General features: G+C 53.0%; 1 protein-coding gene across 1 annotated transcript in view; it reads left to right on the forward strand.

Moving 5' to 3' along the window:
* Positions 1–24,983, forward strand: part of SHB (SH2 domain containing adaptor protein B) — a 151,936-nt gene that overhangs the window by 112,681 nt on the left and 14,272 nt on the right. Inside the window, exons 4-5 of the mRNA XM_023727490.1 lie at positions 6,495–6,666; positions 13,159–13,278. Coding sequence (XP_023583258.1) covers positions 6,495–6,666; positions 13,159–13,278 — 292 coding nt within the window. The remainder of the gene's footprint in view (positions 1–6,494; positions 6,667–13,158; positions 13,279–24,983) is intronic.

The following is a 24,983-nucleotide window of genomic DNA, read 5'->3' on the forward strand; positions in this document are numbered from 1 at the left end:
TATGTATAATAAATTTTTAGAACCACTGCTCTAGTAGTGGTTCTCAGAATTGGTCCCTAACCAGCAACATTAGCATCACCTGGGAACTTGTTAGAAATGCAACTTCTCAGCAGGGGTTCAAACCAGAACAGAACTGGTTAGAAGCCCTGGGAAAAAGAAAGAAAAAAACCCACAAAGACTTGATAAAATCTCTCCTAGCTCTTCTGTTTGGCAAGTCAAAGATGTCCAACTGGACAGAGATTTTTAAGCTCCACAAGGTTAGAGACCCTGCCTGCCTTGTTTGCACTTGTGTCCCCATCTAGCACAAAATAAAACTGGCACCTAATAAGCACTCAGATATTTATTAATTATTGGATAAATCAGCTCTCAGGAAAACCAATCCTGGGTTCTTGGGGCGGGGGAGTGGGGGGAACTGCATTAGAACCTACCTAGAGATGGTTTGTTTTCACATCCATTCTTTTAGGATGTAAACCTGTCTCCTCTCCAGGTGAGGTCTGAGGAGCCCTGCAGGGGAAAGGGGCAGTAGTAATTGACTGTTGACTGCCGTGGTTGCCACCTCTGGTCGAACTGCCAGTGAGAAGCTGGAAGTGTGTCCCTGTCTGAGGATTTGCCTGGTTGCCATGTTGGAGGTGGGGAAGACTGGCATGTCAGTTAGTGGCAGGCAGCTGTGAAAGAGCCATGTCTGTAGCCAGCCCCTGGCTTGTCCCCTCTGTCTGTCTTCTCTCACTGCTGCCTGCTCTGAGGCAGCAGCAGGAACACACAACTGAGCCGGGTCTTTGGTGGGGATGGGGAGATGCATTTCCACAAATGCCCAGCCTGCTTTGTGCAGGTCCTCTGAGGCTTTGGGGAGGGGGGAGTCACTTTATAGGATTCTAAATAAGTGTCTGTGGGTGTCTGGGTGTCTGCGTGGGAAGCTATCAGAAGACACAACTGCAGCCTATGTGAGGAGGCCTCCTCCATCTGTCTAGCATGGCAGGTGGGCCTGGCCTAGGACTAGCAATGTACATAAGAAGTCAGGTGCTGGATGTAAACCAGAGACCAGAAGAACTAGATGGTGCCCGGCTACCACCAGTGACTGCCCTGACAGGCAACACAACGGAGAGTCCCTAATGGAGTGGGAGAAAAAAGTGTGGTACAGAACTCAAATTCTACTAAAATGACCAGACTTAATGGTCTGAGACTGGAGGGACCCCAGAAGACATGGCCCGCGGACTCTCTGTTAGCCCAGAACTGAAACCATTCACGAAGCCAACTCTTCACACATAGATTAGGCCAGACTGTAAGACATAAAATGATACTCGTGAAGAGTGTGCTTCTTAGCTCAAGCAGATACATGAGATTAAATGGGCAGCTCCTGTCCAGAGGCGAGATGAGAAGGCAGAGAGGGTCAGGAGCTGGTTGGACACGGGAAATCCAGGGTGGAAAGGAGGAGTGTGCTGTCACATTATAGGGAGGAGCAACTAGGGTCACATAACAACGTGTGTATAAATTTTTGTATGAGAAACTAACTTGAACTGTAAACTTTCACTTAAAGCACAGTTAAAAAAAAAAAAAAGAACCCAGGTGTCGGAGCATGAGGTCTGGATTGAAGTCCCTGTGCTGCTGCTTGCTAGGGGGTGACCTGGAGCAAGTTGCGTCACATATCTGTGCTTTTGTGTCCTCGTCCATAACATGGGGATGGTAATAGGCACTGCCTCATTGAGTTGTTTGGAGAGCCCCATGAGGTCATCCATGTGCAGCGCTTGGCCGGGAGTCAGGGCACAGCACAAGTGCAGTAGATGTTGGGTTTTGGTATCGCTGCTGTTACTGCTGTTATTTTTGAGAATGGATTACATGGTAGGCTGACTTAGGCTGAACTTGTTAGAAGCCCCCAGGATCCAGGAGAGCTGGGTTCAAGTCCCAGTTCAAGTGTAGCAGTTGACTTCATGCAAGTCAGTCTGTTTTCTGGACCCTGGTTTCTCATCCGTAAAATGAGTCATGAAGGTGCAGATGGCTTCCTTTGGCAGTTGTAAGTCCTCTGCATTTAGAGTATTGAGTCATTTTCATCAGGATTTATCCTTAGGTTTCCTGTAGCTGAGCAGCAGCCCCTGGGGCAGGGTCTTTGCACCAGGCAGTGGTGTCCCTGTTCCCCATGTGGGATGCACACATAGGAGCATAGAGCCACACGCTCTTCTGCCAGCCCCGCCTTCCAGCCCAGGCCTGGGTGTACACGTGTGGACAGAGTTCCTGGAACCTGGGCTTCGGCCCAGCGCCTGCCTCACAGCCTTCCCGGTGACCTTTCTCGGGGGAGTCGCCAGCCGCCTCCCCTCACAATGAGGACCTCTGTTCTCGGGCACCTCCCACACCAGGTGGCAGCTCAGTGCCCTGGGGCCCGCGTGTGTCTCTGAGGTGAACACAGAGGCCTCTTGTTGGCAATCCTGGAAACGCAAACCAAACATTTGCTGAGCTGGATATTGCCTTACAACCTGACAGAAGAGAGCTTGCACTCACCAGGCAGGCAGAACAGAAAGGGAAATCGAGGCCTGCTCTTGAACTGGAAGGAGAAGGGGGCTTCACTCTCTGGCCTCAGTAAAATGGGAATACTGCTCATCTTGCGTGCTTGTGAGGATCAGATGAGATGACGTAGTATGCATGTTTTGAAAGCTGAAACAGCAGAGGGTCGTCTTGCTGGGAACAGAGTTGTCATCTAGACGTGTTCATGCATTGTTGTGAAAGGTGGCATTTTCATAGATTCTCAGGATCATGTAGCCCAGCCCCCTTCCCCAAAGCAGTGCACAGTCTCCCCTCCTGGTGCCCTTCTGGGGGTTCACAACCACACAGGGTAGCAGTCCCCTCTGTACCTCTCCACCCCTGGCCTGCTCCAGCTTTTCTCCAGCCCAGAGTCCCGGCCTGGCTGTTGACAATATGGAGGAATCAGGTACCAAGGATAGCTTGGAAGGGGAATCTTTTGACACCTTGATTCTGCTCTCTGTGCCCTTGTTTCTTCAGAATAATGTGACATCCATGAACAAACACTGGGTCTGGAGAATTCTCCAGGCTCCTCGTCTTCAGCTCCATATGGCTTACAGACATGGCCCATATTTATTTCAGGTGCATCCATGGAGGGGCCCAGGAAGCCTCTTCATACACTGAAACTCTGTACATACAATGTCTTGTTTTTAATCATTCTAATCCTCTTTGCCTCTGCTTAAAGAAGTCTGTGTCCTATACTAGAGACCTGGGAACGTCTTGACTCCAAACCTGCCAGAAAGAGGCAGAATGTTAGTGAAGCCAGTAGCTGGACTGTCTGAACTTGGAGAGCATTGCAGGCCTCACCTGTGGCCAAGGCCATGGGCCCCTTGGCTCGCCTCCAGTTCCCACTGCATGATCTCTATCTCCTGGGGTCACTGTCCACACCCTGAGTTAGTGGTCAAATTACTCGACCACGCTGGGTCTAAGTTTTGAAAACGTGGACAGTCACAGCACCTGCCTTGTAGGGCCACAGTGAGGGTTAGAAGAGAACAGCCACGTGAGGTCCTCAGCGCAGTGCCTGCCCAAGAACAGGAAGCACCAAGTAAAGGTTAAGTGATTTTTCAAAATGGTTTTAAAATAATTTGAGGAAGGAGTCTAGCTCCGAAGTTTCCTTTCTTGACTAATGAATGGAAGTTTTATGGTCCTGGTGGGCTGGGTGGAGAGTCATTTGTTCAACAGATATTGAGCACCTGTTATGTATCAGGCACTGTTCTAAGCATTGGGGATCCTGCCTTGAACAAAACAGAGTAAAATGTCCTGTCCTCTTGGAGCTTCCAGTCTAGTCAGGAATTCCAGGAGTGGTCAGGGAAGAGGAAGGTGGTTTTTGATACCAGGCACTTTATATTTTTGGGTACATGAGCGTGAATTGTCCTGAGCACGGATGTATGACCATGTGGATGGGGAGGGTGAGGACCACCATTTTACAGGGGCCCAAATGGACTTTGATCCATCATCTGTTACTAACCACCTCCACAATCCCTTCAGGTATAGGTATTGCCAACACCTTTTACAGATGAGGCAGCTTAGGCTCAGAGAGGTTTAGATACTTGCCCAAAGTCATACAGTAAATGGCAGAGATAGGATTCAAACCCAGATCTTCCTGACTCCAAAGTTCATGCCCTTTTTCTAATGCTGAGCTGCTTCACTTCCTCCATTCCCTGACCTTGTTTCTGTCCATCAACCATTCACTGAGCCAGCTGCATGCCAGATGAGGGGAGGGTCAGAGAAGGCTATGCCAAGTACTGAAGTAGGTTTGGGGCAGACAAGATACTAGAGAGGGAAAAGAGAAAATCAATCCCAGTCGCTGCCCACACAGAACACCCAGGCTGATTGGGGAAGAGTGGTCTGGTGCCCATTCAGCTACAAGAGCTGTTGTGCCAAGTGCTATGAGCCCTGCGAAGAGGGAGAGGTTGGTTCTCAGCAGGGGGATCAGGGGCAGCTCTACAGAGGGCAAGTTCGCCTCTGAGTGAGGCACAGCTCTGGCCTGAGAAAGGAGGGCCTGAGAGTGGCGGGTGTCGGAGCCCCAGTGCTAGGCTCACACCTCAGCCCTGCACTCAGCTTTGAGACGCTGGAGGAGTTCTTCCTTACCCTCCCTCTACACCCCCATTTCCTCCTCCGTTACCACATGCAGGGGTATTGTGAGGGTGAGAGTAACGCAGAGCATGGGGTGTTGTCTCTGTCGTTGGCAGGGACTGGACTTCAGGGCTAAAAACCCAAAACCAAACCTGTTGCGGTTAAGTCAATTCCAACTCATAGCGACCCTATAGGACAGAGTAGAACTGCCCCACAGGGTTTCCAAGGGGTGGCTGGTGGATTCAAACTGCCAACCTTTTGGTTAGCAGCTGGGCTCTTAACCACTATGCCACCAGGGCTTCAGGGCCAGTCAATTTTTGTAATACAAGTAGAAAGAGGACTGCCAGCTTCAGAACTAGAGGGAACAACACTTGAGCTGGGTGTTGAAGGATGAATCGTTTCATCACACCAGAACCTTTTGAAAGGTATTTGGGACATCACGAAGGGGCCACCTCACCTGCTTTGGAGCTGCAAGGTGGCTGGTAGGCCAAACCCTGGAGGTCTTTAACTGGGTCACCACCCCCACCACCAGTAGCTCCCTGGTCCCCATCATCAGAACCAGAGTCAGAAGGGCTCCCGGTGCCTCATCCTGCCCAGCTCTGAGTCTCACTTCCCTCATACAGGATTCCAAGTTCCATTTTTAATTGCCTATAGGTGGAATTAATTAGGTTCTGTCATTCTAACGACTCACAGGGGTGGCATTTTTTTTCCCTCTAAATGCAGATATTCTTTTGAGGAATTGTGTCTTTATCTTTTGCAGAAAAATCACTAAATTAAAAGTATTGCCATTTTAAATTGCAGATTAAGGAGAAACTTAATTAGAAGGAATGAAAGCAGTTGTGTTTGGAGCTTTTTTTTTTTTTTTGCTGCTGAATCATGGCACTAGGAGTTTGTATATTTTCATTTTAGGTGAAATGATTTGCCTGATTAAGCCTGTCACTCATCACCACCTGTTCTCTCTTAAATACATAGCTATATTATTAAGCTTGCAAGTGAGTGTATAAATTAATTCAGTGGGGAATTACAGTGTTGACTAGGATGTTATTAAGTTTTATCCAGTTTATCTGGTATGAAAACTGATATTTTTTCTCCTGAAAAAGCAAAATAGCAGCTCATTAAGTTTCTTGTTTCAAGATTTCATTGAGCACCCATTATGTTGCAGGCACTGTACTAGGCACAGGGGACAGGGGCAAATATGGTGCAGCCCCTGCCCTCAGGGTGCTCCAGTCTAACGGGAGCCAGACAAGGAATGTGGGTACCATTAGGGTACTATGGCCTGAGATCAAGGTGAGTCTGGGGAGGAGGTGTAGTCGGGGGGGGGGCTTCCTGGAGGAGGTGACCCCTGAAGGGCAAGTGAAATCAGTCAGATGGAGACTTTGGTTAGAGAGAGGGGTGTCATGGCAGTTCAGGTAGAGCACAGGGCCTGTGCAAGGGAAAGTCTCATTCAGAGCCAGCTGCCTCTGGGGAGTTGCAAGAAATTGAGTGTGGGGTGCAGTGGAGGCATGAAGGGAGCTGGCCAGGGAGCCAAGGTAGATCCTGAAGAGCCTTGTAGGTTGTGCTGAAGCACTTGGGTTCCTCCCCGGTCAACGTTCTGTGCTTCATGCATCTCGTCTCACCTCCTGTGGCAGGAGGTTTGCTGTGGATTTTATATTGGCAGAAATCCTCAATCTCACATTGTGCCACTGGAGCCATGGGATGTCAAAGGTGACAGTGACTTACAGTTCATCCCGTCCCTCCCTCTTCACTAAGCAGGAGGCCACAATCTTTGGAGCCATGTTTTTTCCATTGCCTGAAACAGCCTCCTGAATTGTAAAGCCCCGACTAGAACAGGTGAACCCCTACCATGCACCTCCTGGTAACCCCTGGGCTGAGCTCCGGGTAAGCATACTGTCTCGCTGTCTCTCTCACAGCCCAGTTTAACGGCACCGAGAAGCGGCAAGCATCCCCCTCGCCTTCCCGGGACCGGCGGCGCCAGCTTCGTGCTCCCGGAGGGGGCTTCAAACCCATCAAACATGGGAGCCCCGAGTTCTGTGGGATCCTGGGAGAAAGAGTGGACCCTGCCGTCCCCCTGGAGAAGCAGATGTAAGTTCTAACAGAGCAAAGCTCGGCCTCGCAGTTCATCCAGTCTCTGCTGTTTCCTTCATTCTGTTTCTCTTGGTTTAAAAATTCAGACTCAGAGAATGACAGAGTTAAAGGGGCCTCAGCCTCATGTACAGATGTAGTGACCCTCTCGTGTACAGACAGATGGGCAGGCTGAGGCTCAGAAGGTCAGGGTCACCAACAAGTCAGTGGTAGAACCGGGGTTGGAACTCACATCTCTGATTCCTTTGCTCTCCACATTACACTTCCTCCCTTTCTTCTGATGCCAGCCAACAGCAGGGACTGCAGAATCATCCATACATCTCACCCCTCCTGTTACATCCTTGTTTCTGCTTTCATCATGCAGCAAGTGATTTCTTAGAAAGCTAGGTGTAAACTAAATCCTATTCCCGGTTGATTTATTTTCCAGCTAGAGAAATGTTTTTGCTCCACATCTGCTGCATTTTAGTTGGGCAAAGCCTGTACACTTTTGTTTTGGGTTTCCTCAGCCCTTTTGCCCAGAGCTTGGGCCCAGTCAGTGGACAAGTCCCATCCATGCTGCCCACAAAGTCTCTTGCCTCTTTCCCACCTCGCTCACCACGCCCCCCGCCCACATTGTGCTGGGTGAGGCCCTTTACCTCCCCCGCCCCCACATCATGGCTATCACCTCCTAAAAATTCCTCGCCTCCACCCTCAGCCAGGTTCAGAGTGTTTAGGTCTCTGCACAGCACTGAAACCTTCAGTGGCTTCGCATCACCTTTAGGACCAAGTTCAATCTCCATAGCCTGCCATTTGCTCTAAATCTGCCCCCAAACTACTTTGTCAGCTCCTCACCATCCACGTCTTGACTACAGTGAGCTTCTGCTCTTTATGCCCAGGGACCTGAGTAAGCGGGTACCAGGTGTTGTGCTGGTGGTACCTTCAGGTGTATCATTTTCTTATAATCAACCCATTTTATAGATGAGAACACTGGGGCTCAGAGAGGCACAGAGCTTTGGCTAGGATCTCACAGCTCAGAGTGCAGACTCCGGATGCAGACCCCACATGCTCCCATTTTTCCCTCGCCTCTTGCTCTTCTCTTATCCCCACGCTTAGCACAACATCTGGCATAGAGCAGGCACTTCATGAAGCCAGAGAGATGAGCCGACATCATGCACGGTTCCTTGGGAGACTTTCTCACCCTATCACGTATTATATTGGTCTCTGGCCAGGGCTTCTGGTCCTGGCCCAGCAGTGCATCCCCTCACAGGAAATGCTGTCTCCGTGAGTAGGAACCAGGGCTTTCCGAAGGATGCTACACACCCCCTTTTTAAGCAAGTGGTGTGATCTACAGAGGCTGAGTCGCCCGCCTTCATGAGGGCCCTGAGCCTGCCGTACGGAGCGCCAGGGAGCGCTCCCAGCAGGTGTTGCGTTAATCACTTCTCACAGCCATGCAGATTGGGTGGCAGGTTTTGCTTATTTCTGATCAAACTGTACTTTTTCATCAACAAAGTATGAGGCAGAGATGCCTGAGAGCGTGCATCCTGTCCATGCATGGCTGGGTCTGGGCTCAGCCAGCCAGCCCCCTCCCCACCCCCAGGCCAGGCCTCAGTCCTGAGGGGTTGGGGCTCTTGAGGGCACTTTTCCCTTTCCTGTTCCCTCCTGACAGGGCCCTCAGCCAAGTCTAGAGTCAGGACCAGCTTCCCCCCCCCCATCTCCTCATCTCCTGGAATCATTCTGGCCTGCCTGCCAGAGGCCCTGACTCATCATCCAAGAGGCGTGATTAGATAAAATCCACTTCCAGTAGAGCCGGCTGGCCCAGGTAGAGAGGATCACCTAGGCCGCCACCCAGGCTGATGATGCTTCAGCGTTTAGGAGGCCCCTTCTAGTCCTAGCTACTCCACCCTAGTGCAGAGAAGGTGGGAGCCTGCAGCACTGTAAGATATGCTCCATTCTTAGGGGTTTGTTGGGGATTGGAAGTCACATCTGCTTGTGTGCCCGTACCACTTACCTTCCCTACTCGGATGGTACATGGGCTGCTCAGGTGCTCAGGTACCTCCCGCTGCCACCCGGAGGCAGCCTATCACCCCCTCCATCCTTCATCCTCATTCCCATCAGTGTGCAAACAAGTGCTAATCACTGTTGTCTTAAAAGTAAATGAGTAAATAAAATCATCTCACCCCAGCCTCCCCTAGCTCTGGCTGGGGCCCCTTTGAGAACATAAGCTCCATGAGGACAGGAACATGTCTGGATCATCACTGTATCCCCAGTTCTGGAACAGCACCTGGCACATAATAGGTGCTCGATAAATAGCTATCAGGTGAATGAACAAGGCTTCCATGAGCTGTTGGCCTTCCTCTCTGCCCTCCCTCACCTCCCACTCTCTCCTCACCCACCACACCTGCTCCCCTTCTCTGCCCGGGACTCCAGGTAGCCTCCTCTGCCCTGGTGGCAGGCGGCACATTTGAATGCCCTCGCTCCAGTTTTTCTCCTGCCTCCCCATCTGCTCCTGTGCTGGCTCCTCCACCCCTGCTTGACCTGAGCTTGGACTTCCCAGGACTCCATTTCCAACTACGTGCTCTCCCTGGGTCGCCTCTTCAGTCTCCTGGTAGATGATTAACAAGCACATCTCCCCAACCTACACTTCTCCAAGAGCCCCCACTCCTACATCCAGCTGCTTCTTGGCATCTCCGCTTGGCTAAGGGATGGGCATCTCACTCTTACCGGGCTCCTGATCTCCTCTAAATCTGCTACTCCCCCAGCTTCCCCAACTCCATAAACAGTATTACGGCTGTCTAGTTGCTCAATTTCCCTTTTTTGCCTCACACCCAGTATCTAATGCATTACCAGATTCTGCTGGTTCTCTTCCAAAATACAGCCATCTTCCCACAGGCCGCAGGTAACCAGACTCTGCCTCCTACTCCACCCTCATGCTATATACCATTCCCCCCCGCGACAGTGCTCAAGCCATTCTTGCCAGCTTTCTGTTTCGTAAACAACCCAGGCTCATTCCTACCCCAGGACCTTTGTACTTGCTATTTCCTCTGCAGAAACGCTTTTTCTTTGGTTGTTCACATGATTGGCTCTTTCTCATCATGAAGGTCTCAGGTTAAATGTCATCTCCCCAGAGACCTCCCGCTCCGTTCCTCCTAAAGTAGGCACGTCCTCCCACCCTAAACCCAAAACCTCTTGTCATGGAGTCGGCTCCAACTCACAGTGATCCTATAGGACAGAGTAGAACTGCACCATAGAGTTTCCAAAGCTGTAGTCTTTATGGAAACAAAATGCCACATCTTTCTTCCATGGAGCAGCTGGTGGGTTCGAATTGCCGACTTTTGGTTAGCAGCTGAGCGCTTAACCATTTCTCCACCAGGGCTCCTTCCTCCCACCCTAGTCACTGCCTTATCACCAACCCTCTATTCCTGCACAGTACTTACCACTATCAGAAATTGTTTCCTGAATCTATTTGCTGACTGTCCATCTCTCCACGTCAGCCCCATGAGATCAAGGATATAGTAAATATTGACTGAGCCAGTGGGTATTGGATAGGACGGATGACAGTGGTCGAGTCTTCTTGAGCCCCTGGTTCTGACCTGACCGGCCAGCTCCACGAGGTCCAGCACTTCCTCATGGCGGCCTCCCATCTGGGCTCCCTTCTCAGTCTGGGCGGAGCCTAACCCCCACAGGGCCACCCAAGCCCAGCCTGCCTCCTGGTCTCCAGCCTCCCACTGACAGCTGACCTGATCCAGTGCCCTTTGCCCTTCTCTGCCCCCTCTGTTTGGTTCTCCTTTGATCCTGAGACCCCCAAGTCCCTGGCCCTTCTCTCTGTGTGGGGTACCATAGTAGCTGAGGAAGGAACCAGCAGCTTATCCTGTTTACCCACCAGGGATTATGCTTAACAAGGCCCCAGGAGGCCCGCCCACCACCGCCTTCCCTAGATTTGCTGCTGTGCTCGGGGCAGGGCAGGCGGCAAGCAGCACTTCCCCTGGAGACCACTTCTGGGCCTTTCCCTGAGGACGGCTCTGCTTCAAATGGCTGAACTTGTTTTCCTTATAAAACAGCATTTTTGCCAGCTCACTGGAGGTGTGTCATGCAGGTGAAATTTCCTGGAGAACGGCTTTACCAAAGCTCTTATTTCTAAAGTCTGCTGTCTTTGTCCAGCTCTCCCAGTTGCAGTACTGTATCCTTTCTAAAGCATCTCTTGGGCTTTCATGTCTCTGCAATGTTTTAATTACATAGCAGCCCATGCATCTCCCAAAGTCATGTTCCTCTTTATGTCTACGTAAATTTAGAAACGAGGCAGGTCTGTGGTCTGCATCTCTCCTGCCTTTGCCATTGGTGCATTTCCCCACAGGCATCCAGGTGTCCAGCTCTGTGGACCACGCAGACCACACTCTTGAGTGGTCACTTCCCAGGCGGTCAGCAGCTGAGTCACATTCTCATTGGGCAGGAGTCAGTGCTACCCACAGGGACACTCAGATTCTTGTCCAGCCTTCATTTTTCTAAAGCTGGGTTTGTTTGTTTTTTTAGGCTATAACTATGTCATCAAGGATCCCTAGTGGCACAGTGGTTAAGTGCTCAGCCGCTAACTGAGAAGTCGGTGGTTCAAACCCACCAGCTGCTCTGTGGGAGAAAGACGTGGCAGTCTGCTTCCATAAAGATCACAGCCTAGGAAACCCCGTGTGGGCAGTTCTACTCCATCATTTAGGGTCTCTATGAGTCGGAATTGACTCGACAGCAGTGGGGTCTTAATTATGTCATCATTGTGCTGCTACTCTGTTCCATATGCTGCCTGTGAATGGCAGGCAGTGCACAGTGAAGGCGGAGCACCCTTGTTCTCTAAGCAGGCTCTCTGTGACAGAACTTGTAGAGGTTCTGTGAAGGGCACTTCTGGGCAGGTACAGGAGGCAGCATCCCCACTCACACCTAAAAATTTAAAACCCAGCCTCTGTGGCGGGCAGGGGCCTGCAGTAATTATAAGATGGTGGTGGTGTTGCGTGGCTGTCTGCCAGTTCAGTCTCTTTCTGCTGATGGTCGTAGCTGCCTTTGTTGAAACTCACCCCATACAGGCTCTGCGTAAGCTCATCCCATGTGTCATCTCATTTAATCCCCACAACCCCAAGAAAAGGCTGGAGCAATCCTAACTCAATAGAGAACCACTCAGCCAGGTTCAGCATTTTGTCCCAGAGCCCTGTCTGGGCCTGTCCGAGTGAAGCCGCGCCACCCGCCGCCTCTGCTTCTCTTCCTGGCTCTGTCTCCCACCACATCACTGATCCTTCCTGTCTGAGACCAGAATGCAGACAGATGTGCATCATGTACAGGCCCGCTGACAACCAGCATGGGATGGTCGCTACTATTTCACTGAAATTCTGCTTCCTACTTTTCTAATCTAAAAAATCAGTGTTCCCATTGGGTCCTGGGGTTGGGAGCGGTGGCTGGGTTGGGCTTCCCTTGCCCAGGCTCCCATTGGGCCCTTTTGTCCAGAAGCAGCAACACTGGCATTCCTCTGTGCCTGATCGATGCCAATTCAGGAGCATGGTGCTGCCATCCCACACCAACTACCTGATGTCCTGAGTCCTGGGCACTGCCCACTTGCCCCACAGATGTCACAGAAAGTCAGAGCGTGTCCCTACTGCCAGTACCCTCTGATGGCTTCCCAGCTCACTCAAACGGAGAAAGCCAGATCCTTACTGGCCCCTCCCTGTAGCCTCTTGGGCCTCACCTCCCACCCACCCCCCACTTGCTGCTCACTCCAGCCACACTGGCCTAGCCCTTTCCAAAAGCACACCAGGTATGCTCCTGCCTCAGGGCCTTTGCACGTGCTTCCTTTCCCTTGGCCAGAAATGTTCCTTTCCATGTGCTTTCCTACGTGACTTCCTCTCTTGCATCCTCCAGGTCCATACTCAAATGTCACTTTTCCGGAAGGCTTCCCTGGCTGCTTCCCTTCAGGGCATCCTGGTTGATCTTTTGTAGATCATCCTGAGCAAGTAACATCTTTATTTCAAACTCATCATCGCCTTCCGTTATGTTTAGAATAAGATCCAAACATCTTCCCTTGGCCCACAGCCACCAGATAAACGCACCGCACCTCCTACTGCGCCTTCATCCTGTACCACTCCCGCTGCTCACAGTGCAATCCCCACCGCAAGCTCCCAACCACCGTGAAACCCATTTTACCGATAGGAAACCTGCTTTGTTTTCCTCCGTAGCACCTATCATCACGTAAGGGACTACGGGGTTACTATCTGTCTCACTGCACTAGAGTGTAACCTTCGTGGGGGTGGAGACTGTAGGTTTTGTTCAGTGTTTTCTCCCCAGGATCTGGCATGCGGCAGGCACTCTGTAAATCTCTGTTGGACAAAACAACGTCTGCCTTGTAACAAAGAAGCCCGAGACACACCGGCAGCTGCCCTCGGGGGTGTCGAGCCTCCCTCTGGGAGGAGCGGACCTCAGGGTGTCAGGGCTATGGGAGCGCTCTCCCCACTGGGTGCTGACCCCTCTCTGCCTTCTCCGCAGATGGTATCACGGAGCCATCAGCAGGGGCGATGCTGAGAGCCTGCTGCGACTCTGCAAGGAGTGCAGCTACCTGGTGCGGAACAGCCAGACCAGCAAGCACGATTACTCCCTCTCCCTGAAGTGAGTACAGCGCGTGCCCCAGCCCGCCGCGGCAGCCTCAGATGGAGTGCCACCCGGCCATTGTGTCTGTGGCGGAAAGACCCGCCAGTGTCCCCCCGGGAAACTTGCCAGCGCAAGTTATTTCAAGCCTCGGTTTTTCAATTAGATCTTACTCTCCTGGGATCTAGAGGAGTTTTTATGGTTGCCGTTTCTGCCTGCCCAGAAGAGGAGGAGCTTTTCCCTAGGATTTATATTAAATAACCAAGAATAGCTTTCATGTCTGCTGCGAGTCAGGGATTGTAAAGTGCTTAGTAGACCCCATCCCTCTCAGAATCCTCTGATGCGGAATATTTTATCTCTACTTTGCAGATGAGGAAACTGAGGCTCAGAGAGGGGATGTGGCTGGCCTGAGGTCAGATGGCTGGCCCAAGTGGCAGGGCAGGACTGGAGGCCAGCTGTTCCACTGTCCGCTGTGCTACACTGCCGTTGTGAGGCTGGCCTTCTTAGGCACTCACTTGCTGTTTGGGCAGGTCTGATGTCACAAAGATTGTGAAGAACACAGGGTAAAATTGGGAAGGTCCCTGCTGATGTACCTGTGGCTACTTTGTTAGCTGTCAGGTCTTTCTGACCCACAAGGCACTGCTGTCAAGATGGGCAGGCCCAGAATTAGAAAAGTGTTTGGTTGAGTGCTTCATCTTTAGTGCTGTTACTGAATGGAACCCAAGAAATGGTCTAAAACCCATTTTACAGATAGGAAAGCTGAGGCTGGGAGAGAGAAGGGATCTCCCAAGGACACAAAGTTGGTGACAGAATTAGAGGGATAAGCCCAGGCCCTCCAGCCAGCACAGACCACCAGGAACAGTGGCACCCTCTTCCTGGCTTGCTTTCTGTTCTACTCACCACTCTCAGAGGCCACATGAGGGGAAAGAGAGCCTGCTGGAGCGTGGCTGTCAGAAGGGCCCATAAACATGCCTTCTGTGTGGACAGTGGGGTCAGTGTAGCCAAGGATGGTGAGGTTGGCCTGCTGTCTCTGCTCAAAAGTGACCCCAGCCCGCTTCTGGGCTCTACCTAGAGGGGGACAGTGACACAATGCAAGCATGGGGGAGGGTAGCAAGGATGGGGCAGAGGCCAGGCCGACACAGAGGTACCTGGAGAAGGGAGGGTGTTCAGAGACATGGCAGACCACACATTTCTTAGGGACTTTCTAGGGACAGAGGGAACAGACGTGGCTGGGGGTCCCCAGGCAGATTCTAGCTCAGTGAGAAGGAAATTTTCTAACAATTAGAGCTGTCCAAGAATTAGAGGAGCTGCCTCAAGAGGTAGTGAGCTTCTCATCACTGGAGGTGTGCAACCAGAGGTTGGACGACCACCTCCTGAGGGAGGATGTAACTGGCTGGGAAGGCACTCAGGACACAAGCAAGCAGGAATGCTACTGTTCTCAGAGCTGTTAGCAGCTGCCTCCTTCACTGTCCACCATCAGATCTGATGGGTTAAAGAAGCAGGTCGGTTATCAAAGCTGAAGGAAATTCAATATGCTAAGCCACAGCTCAGGCAGGAGGCTGGGCTGGAGGCAGCCAAAGCCAGCAGAGTGTAATTGGATTAAGCAGAGGGGAAGAGGTGCATGCCACTGGCCATGCTGATGGGGGTGGTGGGGTCCTTGCCTTCTTGCTGCTCCACGCAGCCCCTCTGCCCCCGTCGCTGCTCAGAGATTACCTTGCAACCCAGGTGCCAATGAGAGACGCTTTCTGATTTCTATTTTCTGTGTCAAGGTGAAATGCTCTGTTCTGGGCTGAGAGAGGTAAAGGAAGTAGGTGGCATCAGAGGCGGGCTCCCATGTCACCAGCCTTTCCCCACAGACAGAGGCAGCCTGCCCACCACCTGGGCCTCCTCAGCTCTCTAGAGACACTCCAGGGCACTCGTCAGGCTGGATTGCAACTCTCTTCTCTCCAGGAAGTCCCAGGGTCTGGGGCCTGGCCCAGCAGGGCCTCTGTGACAAGACCGAATACACAGAGGAGGGGGGACAGTGTACCCCATTCCAAGCCTGGCATTCCATGAGGGCCAGGGCCCTGTTGGCTGCTTAAGCTTCCTGTCCATTCCCAGGGGAAGTGCTGTGAGGCCCCGTGGTGACTCCAGCACAGCTCTGCCTACAGGGGGGCAGCCTGCTGAGTGCTCGGGCATGCCGGAGCTGAGGTTCCAACGAAGGGGCGCAGAAGGAGTCACAAAGCAGTTATAGAAGGAGCCATGCCAAGATACCCTGCAGGATCCCTTCTCAGTCCCCTGTGCCAAGTGCTCGCAGTTGCAACCCCATGAATGGGTCTCCAAGAGAACGTTTCTGTCGCTTTCCGGAGAGTGGAGCTCCCTCTTCATCCCTGGTTTGTGCCATTCCCTAGATAGTAGGACCACCGTGGGGGATAGACAGCACCTTGGTTCTGTCCTTATAGTGATAGGCATGCAGCTGGAGGCCCAGACATCCTGGTTGAAGATGGTAGAGACCGTGGGGTCATGCCTGATCCTACTCACTGGGCTTGTGGCCTGGACTCATCGCTTCACCATTTGGAGCCTCAGTGTCCTCATCTGTGCACTGGGATGACAAATGATCACTCTGCCATCAGGAAGTGTCCACAGCCTGACCATAGCAGCGTGAACGTCACTGTGTATTCCCACCCTGCCCCTCATCTCCTGGGTTGGCCCTGCAATATGATTGAAAGCCGAGTGTAAGCCACAGAAAGGACTCATTGCCACTCCTGCTCACTGTGTGATCTTGGCCTCAGCGTCCACATCTGCCCAGGACGGGTTGGAATTGGTGGTAACTAAGGTCACTAAAGATGCCTCAGCCTCTGACATTGAGTTGCCCCCGTTGGTGGGCTCAGCCATCCCTTTGTCCTCGGAGTGTTCCCAGTCCAGGGGAGGAGGGGAGGGAGACTGCAGGAAACCACCCCAGGGCCTTTGCCAGGACCCTGGGTGAAAACACTTTGCCATTAGGCCCTGGTTTTCACTCCCTGCACCGTCGTATCAGCCATTGTCGGTGTGAACCTTGGAGCTGCAGGCCCCTGCTGTGAGGTGTTCTAGGGTAGAGAAGGGGCCTGGGGGAGTCAGCCTCAGAGAGCAGGGTTCTCCACCCTTCTGCCCTTCCTCATTATCAGGAATGAGACTTTGGGTGCTGGCCTCACCCTTGGGAGCTGGGAGTGGAGAGTTTAGTTTTGCATACTTGTCCAGAGCCATTAGAGTGCCCCCCTCCAAATCCAGAGGGGTAGCCTCACCCAGTCAGCTTTCCCTTGAAAACGCCCAAACCTGGGGAGGTGGGCTGGGCCGTCTTGGGGCTGGGGGCAGGCTGCTGAGGGGAGGTGGGCTTGCCTCCCCGCAGCCCTGTTCCTGCCGACCAGTCCCGTTGGCAGCCAGGGAGCAGCACCCTGGTATCGACCACAAATGGAGCGGCCCTGAGTGTCCCATTTGCCTAGGTCAGCCCCAGTTTTGCCAGCCGCCATCTGGAGGGTGGGGCTGGCATTCCCCATGCACGGTGCTGCCTGGTGCGAATTGACATTGGAATTCCAGCTATGCTGCTGCTCTGCCTCTGGCTGTTTTCATGTGACCCTTGGGGCTCCAAGGCCCTGCTGTGAGGTGTTCTAGGGTGGGGAAGGGGGCTGGGGGAGTCAGCCTCAGAGAGCGGGGTCCTCCACCCTTCTGCCCTTCCTTCAGCAGGTATTTCTCAGAGCCCTCTGTACCAGGCCGTGGGCTGGGCATACGAGAGTGATTCTTCGAGGCCCAGAGTTGATGCGTGGGTGGGCGGCCCCTGCCATGAAGGGTCAGGAGAAGCTGCAGGGAGTAGGTGCGCCTGGAACTTAAAGTAAGGAGAGAGTCCCTAGGTAGAGACTGCTGCCAGGGCCGTCTCGAGGTGGGGGTGGGGGAGGGGCAGGCAAAGACAGCAAAATGTGGGAGAGTCTTGGCAGTTCTTGTGTGACTCAGTTCTGAGTGATGGGGGCCCCTGAAGTGTAGGGTCCACTGGCAGAGGTCCTATCCTGGGTCACCCAGCCTATGCTTGACCCTCACTTGCACTTGCCGTCCCTCCCTGCATATCCACTTCACTTTACAGTTTACACGTGTGGCCTAGGACAGTCTCACAGGGTGACAAGAACAGGGATTGCCACCCTCTTCCCCTTCTTGGGGTAGTGGAAACTGAATGACCTGCCCAAGGTCTACAGTGGAGCCAAGGCTGGGGCAGACAGAGGCCGTTGGCCTCCCAGTCCAGTGTCTTCCCACCACTTCTCAAGCTCTCCTGACATTCAGTCAGAAGGTGCTCAGATGTCAAACCCTCTAGTCCATCCATGTGCTGTACAGATGGGGAGACTGAGCCCCAGAGGGGACTCGTGATTGGCCTAAGGCTGCCAGGTGGCAGTTGGCCACACTGACATTAGAGATGGTGGCTGCTTCTCACTGTGGGGACCAGACAGATCCCTGCCCCCTCCCCATCTGACTGTGTGCCTCAAAGCCTCCCTGCAGCCCTGGCGTTCCAAGGTGGCACTTGCACACCCGCCCCACTGCTTACCAGAACCCTCCATGGCAGACGTCTCCACCTGTGAAGCCGCCTTACAGAGCTCCCGCCTGGTTGCCTTTGAATGCTACCCCTGCCCCTCCTGCCTGCAGAGATCTCTTCCCTGGCCCAGCCGGACGGACAGGCGGCAGGGTCCTGGTCTCAGAACTATTCAGGCCAGCACACATATGGCCCCGACACCCAGCGCTGGCCCCTGGGTGCACTCACTTCGGCCTCAGGGAAGCAAAGAGTGAGCCTTTAGAAGTTGACAAAAAAACATATCAAACTCTTAACACAGTTTCCTGTCTCTGGAAAAGCAGGCAGTGTGGGAAAGGGATGAAAAATCTCATTAAAAGGGTTCTTCAGGCACTTCGGGCTGTGAAGGACTCTGCAAGTTCTAGTTTCATGAGTTTTTGCAAAGGAATCCAGACCAGATGAGGGAAGCAGGGTTTCAAAGGCTGGGTGTTGCGGCTGCTGGGGAGGGCACCTGAGGGGAGTGCTGGGCTGGCTCTGGCTGTGTCTGGCAGGGGGCTGGAGGGACAAGACAGCAAGTGGCACTCAGGGACCTCAGCAAAAAGCCACTAAGCCACAGTCAGTGAGGCCCTGCCCTTCGACAGGGGCCCTGCCTATTGTAGAAAATGGCCCCATCCAGCCCTCCTCACGAAGGGGTCTTTGGCTTTCAAATCCCTGGAGGCACACTGCATGGCATCCTTGCGAATGCAGCCCAGTCTGGCCTCAGAGATGTTTCGAGGGTCTAGGCTGTTCCATCATACTGCAAGTCAGGCCTGATGGTCCAGAAGCCTGCCTGAGCCCCTCAGCTCTGCCCATTCAGGACCAGCCCTCAGAGAGCCCAGAGCCTGCTGGGGGTGGGGGACATTCACACCTGTCACTCATATACTAGTAGAAAATGTTGAGGGCTGCCCGAAGTAGCAGAAAAGAGCCCTGGTGGTGCAAATGGTGAAGCACTTGACTGTTAAGCAGAAGGTTGGCGGTTCAAACCCACCCAGCGGCTCTGCAGGAGAAAGACCTGGCGATCTGCTTCTGTAAAGACAGCCAAGAAAACCCTATGGGGCAATTCTACTCTGTCACGTGGGGTCACTGTGTGTCGGAATCGACTAGATGGTACCCAGCAGTGACAAGATAGAAAATACTCAGGGCCATGAACAAGGAAAGGAACCAGAAGAGGGAAGGTGGATATTGAAGGATGCGGAGGTCTTAGACCCATGGATGGGGGAGAGAGGTCAGTTGAGGCAGAAGAAAGGGGCACAGAGGCAGGGAAGTGCATAGTGGTGTGGGGACAATAATAACACACTCGCCTGAGCCTAGGAGAGGTTCAGCTTTAACCACCAAGCTGAGGGGACTGGGACTTCATCCTGTAAGGCTTGAGCAGGGTGCAGTGATGTTCTCAGACTGGCATTCTAGAACCACTAATGAACTAGGTGCACCAGAAGAGAACACAGCTTGAGCCTCCCTGTGCCCCCACGTGCCCACAGACATGCCCCTTGAGCTAGCACAGCCCCAGGATGCTGGCAAGGGGCTGTTGTCAGGCCAGGAGGTGGGCAGCGCTTGGGCAGGCATCCCAGATAGGGGAGACCCAGGGCAGCCCTTTTCAAGATTGAGTGGGAAAGACACTCTATATAGTCAGCAGTCTCTGAGTTCAAATCCTGTCTCCATGGTTACCAGCTGTGTGATGCTAGGCAAGATATTTGACCTCGCTGAGCATTGCCTGGGGAGCAGGGTGTAGGCCACTCTCCTAGGCTGTTGTAAGAAGCTACGCAGCTCGCTGGGTGAGTCCTGCACCCAGTGGCCCGCACACATCAGGTGCTGGGCATGTGCTGGTCCCGGTTCTCCCAGCTTGCCTGAGCTTCTAGGAACCGACATGGGAGCAGCAGAGAGGACAGAGCGCGGGGCTGACTCACAAGCCTGGGGACACGTCCAGGCAGTACCTGTGTTGCACTGGACGACTTAGGCAAGTATCTTCCACCTTACGTCTATAAAATGAGAGTGTGGGGCTCAGTCTGTAAGCTTGCTTCCAGTTTTAGGGTTCCATGATGAGGTGCTGGGATGCCTGGGGATGGGGGGAAGGCCTCATCTCCTCCTCTAGTAGGGGAGGAGGGGCAGGACGGTTTGTCAAGAACGGGCCTCTGTTCATCTAATTGCTTGATGGCATCCGTGTGTGTCTGTGCGTTGACTACTAGGCACCCAGTCTTTACCCAGCAGGTGCCTCCTGGAGCCCCAGTGGAGGCGAGTGGAGCGGTGGTTGGGAAGGGCTGATGGGCTGCATTCCAGGGGCACTGGGTGGGGGTGCACTTGAGTTAAGGTTGTTTTTCTTTCCTCTCCACTTCCCTCGTTGATTTATATAGTAAAGGAGAGAGTTTTCAAACAGTAGGCATGTCTGGGTCTGGGCAGGCCAGGCGAGTGATTAATCTTAGTTTGTTGCTGCTGACAGCCAGGAGCAAGAAATATTAAAGGTTTGCAGGGTGGGAGGGGGTCGTCTATCAGCAGGGAGCACAGACTTCACTTCCTTCGGCATCTGAGCATCCCTGTGTGGGTCAGCACCCGAGGCTGCAAGCCCTTACGGTTTCCTCATGGCTGCTGGCCCTGTGAGTGAGCCACGCTGGGGTGCACACACAGCCGGCAGCCTAAGACCACAGCGGGGCCTGCGGAGAGCTGCTGAGTTCCCTGCCCAGCACAGCCTCCAGCACAGAGCGCCTGGACTTCAGTTATCAGCTCTCTTCCCCAGCCTGTCCCCAAGGGACAGGGTAAGCCTCAAGGAAAGCAGGTCAGTGAGGTGGGGAGCACAGCTATTGCCTGCCCAGCCCTGATCAGAGGGGCTTCGGGATCCTGTGTGTCTGCCCCATGGCATGCTCAAGGACCCAGAGAAGGAAGGGTGCAGCCAAAAGAGAGGTGGGATTGGGCAGCCAGGCACAGGGGCAGCTACTCTCAGGGCAGGCAGGTGGCAATGGGGGCTGTTGTTGTCACAGGGCAGGTGGTGGAAGGGGTGGAGGGCCAAGGCAGTTGAAGGTGGGCAGAGTAAGGAGCAGTCCATGCTGAGGAAACAGCTCTGGAGGAGAGGAAGCCTCCTGCTTTCCAATCCTCAATTTCCAATATATCCCGTCACCAACACCCCCACTCCTCAGGATAGAGGCAGCTCCAGGCAGCAATTCAGCATGTTCCAGATCAGTCAGGTTTGGGCTCTTGAACCCCAGCTTCGCCGCTTACTAGCAGGGTGGTCTTGGGCAAAGAAACTTAACCTCTCTGGGCCTAGGTTTCCTCATCTGTAAAATGGGTTGCTGTATAAAGAGACAGTATATGTGAAGTCCTTAGCATATGCCTCCCACACAGTAAGTATTCAGTCTCTTGGTGGCTTGCTGTCTTCATTACAGATTCGCACAGTCACAGATTGCTGGGGAAGGAGCTCTGTGTGGTCCAAGGCCGTGTGGGTTGTCCGGGTCCGATTTAGAAGTCTCTGTCACATGCCCACATCCACTCTTTTACAGTGGTATGATTTTATGGTTTACACTGGCTGCAACAAGAGAATCCTCATGACTGAGACTTCAAATCACACAGACCTAGAGTCAGATCCACGCCATCCCTTTCTGCCTGTGTGACCTTAGATAAGTCTCTTAACCTCTCTGATCTCACAGCTCCTCATCAGTAGCTGGGGATGATGACAATCTGAACAGACATTCCTTTTGTTCCCTTCATGGTCGTGCTATTCCTCCACATCTCTAGACATCACAAGTCAAGTACACCTTTTCACCCAAGATTGGTTCTGGTCTCCTCGTTATTTCACGGGAAGCACTGTAGCAAGCCGCTACAGGAATAGCGCTCAGCAGAAAACTTGGGATGTAGGGAACAAAAAGAAACCTTTGAGATCCTCTAGTCCAATACCCTGTACAAATAGAGAAACTGAGGCTCAGAGAGCTGGCTTGCCTCCTGACTCCAGACCAGATCCATTTTCTGGCTGTATCTGAGTCTGCCTGAGCTGGGGGTCGGGGGAGGCTGCACTCGCCACGTGGAGGGGTCCACCCTCTCCCTCAGTGGAAACTCGTCCTTTCAGGGCTGATGGAGGAAAAATGAACTTTCTGCTTAATTAGCGTGCAGCGTGTTTTCTCCTCGTAAAAAGGTTTAAAGGAAATGCCTCAATTAGAAGCCGCTGCTGCAGGCAAAACAAAGAGGCTCGTCACAGTCTTTGCAGAGGGCTAAACGGGAACGGTGAACTTTAAAACGTGCAGGTGCCTCACAGGATGAAAGGACGAGCCATCAAGAGGACACCGTGAGGAATGTTCGATGGCATTTCCCTTTATTCAGAATTACTGGGAAAGTGTGTCCCGGCTGGCTCATGGTTCTAACACAAAAGGGCCCAGCTCCTGCCACTGGTAAAACGTTTCCAAGGACAGAACCAAAACCAAACTTGTTGCCATCGAGTCGGTTCTGACTCGTAGCGACCCTATAGGACAGAGTAGAACTACTCCATAGGGTTTCCAAGGAGTGGCTGGTGGATTCAAACTGCCGACCTTTTGGTTAGCAGCTGAGCTCTTAACCACTATGCCACCAGGGCCCCTTTCCGAGGACACTGCCCTCATTATTAACACCGTGCCTCTCGGGCTCCACGGTGGGGGTCTGGTGATTCTGGAGTGGGGGGGGTGGGGAGTGTAGACAGAGCTCTTGGGTCCAGGAAACCCGGGCTCAAATCTTGGCTTTGCCTGTAACTAGCTAGCTGTGGGCCCCAGAGCAGGCTTTGATTTGTACCCCCCTATTCTACTCTGGGAGCTCTGGTGACACAGTGGTTCTATTTTGTTTTTCATCTGAGTTTGTAGGGTGATCCCATTGTAATTCTGGTTTATAGCGCAGTTTTCAGAGCTGTGGGGCCTGATTCCAGGCAAACCCCAGTTCGAGTTCTGCTTCTTCTCTGAGCCCTCAGTTTATTCTCTAGCAAAACAGGCGGGCAAAGTCCTGCCCTACCAACTGCTCTGAGTTGCTGAGATGCTTAAACACAGTGGTTATTGATACCTGTGGAGATCGAGCTCTCCTCTGTAATAGTAATGCTGTGGGGAGCAGGGCAGAAATCGTGACCTTCATTTTTACAGATAGACTGGAGTTCATACCTGTGTCACATGGCTACTGAGTGCGGAGCCTTCTTTCTGCCTTGGGTCCTCTCTGAGCAGAAGCTTCCCCACCCCCTTCCTCTATGTGGGCAGAGCAGGTCTCTGGGCATTGGGGCCAGAGCACCCTGCAGGCCATTTCTCTGGTGCTTTCCTGGGGCAGTGCCAACATGTAGAGGGTCCAGGACCCTTAAGCCCCTTCCCCCCACCTTGTAGGAGCCTGAAAACAGGAATTCATTCTTTCAGGGTCAGTGCTGACAGGATCAGGACGTGAGACCCAACTGTGGGGGTCCTGTCACTTCTCTAGGGCCAGCCCCCAAGCAGCCCAGTGAGGAGGGCACAACTCGTTACAACTCCCACTTTACAGAGGAAAACACTGGGGTTCAGAGAGGTCCAGGGGCCTGTCCCAGGCCATGTAGCCAGGGAGGGACAGACGCAGGGTCTGCTGACTCCCAGGCCGCTGTTCTTTCCCTGCCCCCCTTGGCCTCTTGCTCCAGCTGAGCTGGAAGCCATGGATTTCCACCTAGGTGCTGGGGAGTGTCTGGGGGTCTGGTGGCAGAGAGGGAGGGTGAGGGCAGCTCAGACGCCTTTTGGGCTTGATCCTGGGGATGGTGGCGGCCTCTGCAGCTGGCAGGATGGAGATTCTCAGAAGCCTAACCTGGCTGCAGGTGTGTATGGAAGGGTTGCTGCTCAGGAGGCTGCTGCAAGAATTCAGCAAGAGACTAGGGCAGTAGGAGCAGAAAGGAGAAATATTTCATGGTCCGGTTGATGAAGGTTGGAACAGTGAAGAGTCAGGGACCACTTGCAGGCTTCTCAGCAGCTGGGTGGGTGGTGGCGCCGCCAGGTGCAACGCAAACCTTGAGGGGTCAGTTTTGGAAAGACTCAGGAAGACACACTCTCCTAACTCACCACCTCTTCCATCACTGTCCCAACTTCCGAAGCAGGAGGTGCTTGCACTGGCTGTGCCTCCACTGCCCATCTGATTTCCAGTATGTCTGCCAGGCCCGGCAGTACAGACCTGCCCCTTGAGTGGGCTCAGCCTTCCATTCCTGACCTGCTTGTCTCCCCTCCGAGCTGGGCACACAGCATTGCCCTTTGCACCCCAGGAGTTCCCTGGTCTTCTCCAGTGTCTGAACTGCCCTGATTATATTCCCAGCTGGTTTGTAATGATCTCCTATCAGCCCACAGAAATCTGCCCATGTGGCTTGGCTGCCTTTCGCCAGGAAACCCCTCGTGCCCTGGGACAGCTTCCTTTGAGGCACTGGATGGTCTCTCCAAATGAAAAAAACATTTCTTTCCAATCACATTTCTAACATCTTGTTAATAAGACTGACTTAAAAATATTTTTGGAAAAGCCATCTGGGAGTAGGGTGGTTGGGGACTTGAGGGAGGGCATGCGGGATGCTGCAGGTGCATCAGCATGGAGAAGGACATGGCGGGGGTGGGGCGGAGGGCCAGGCCTCGGGGCCCACCGCTTCCTCCAGCCAAGAGGGCTGCCCAGTGAAGCACTTCACATCTGAGCCTCAGCTTCTGCTCTGCCTTGAGGCTTAGGGGTGCCATGGAAGCAGAAGCTCTCTGTAAACTCCGAGAGACTGCACAAAGTCAGAGGGGTTATTAGCAGAGGCTTGTGCTTACCCCAGGAAGGTGTTTGTGATATAGGGTCTAATGTTGCTTACAGCAGGGTGAACAACTTGAAGGCCCCAGAGAAAATGTGATTTGGCCCACTACCCAGGGTCATGTGGCGGGGCTAGAAGCGACCAGCTTCATTCAGGAAAAGCCTAAGATGCAGGGTTTGGTTGTTCCCTGGACCTTTGGGCACATGAGAGCCAGAAGAAGGGGTTTGACTCATCCAGGTCAAGTGCCTGGCTTTCAGATGGGGAAACTGAGGCACAGGATGGGAAAAGGTCCTCCATAGGTCCCACAGTGAGTTGCTGGCAGAGTCTAAATGTCCCAACTCCCATCCCAGGGTTCTTACCCTTCTTAGCCTCATAAACACTGTAATTTCTTTTCCCGTTTTCTCTGTAAACTTTTTTGGTGTTTGAGGCTTATTTATAAAATTGGATGTCAGATTTTACAGCCCTCATCTTTGC

This window comes from Trichechus manatus, unplaced genomic scaffold, assembly GCF_000243295.1.
Source record: "Trichechus manatus latirostris isolate Lorelei unplaced genomic scaffold, TriManLat1.0 scaffold00016, whole genome shotgun sequence".
Taxonomy (NCBI): Eukaryota; Metazoa; Chordata; class Mammalia; order Sirenia; family Trichechidae; genus Trichechus; species Trichechus manatus.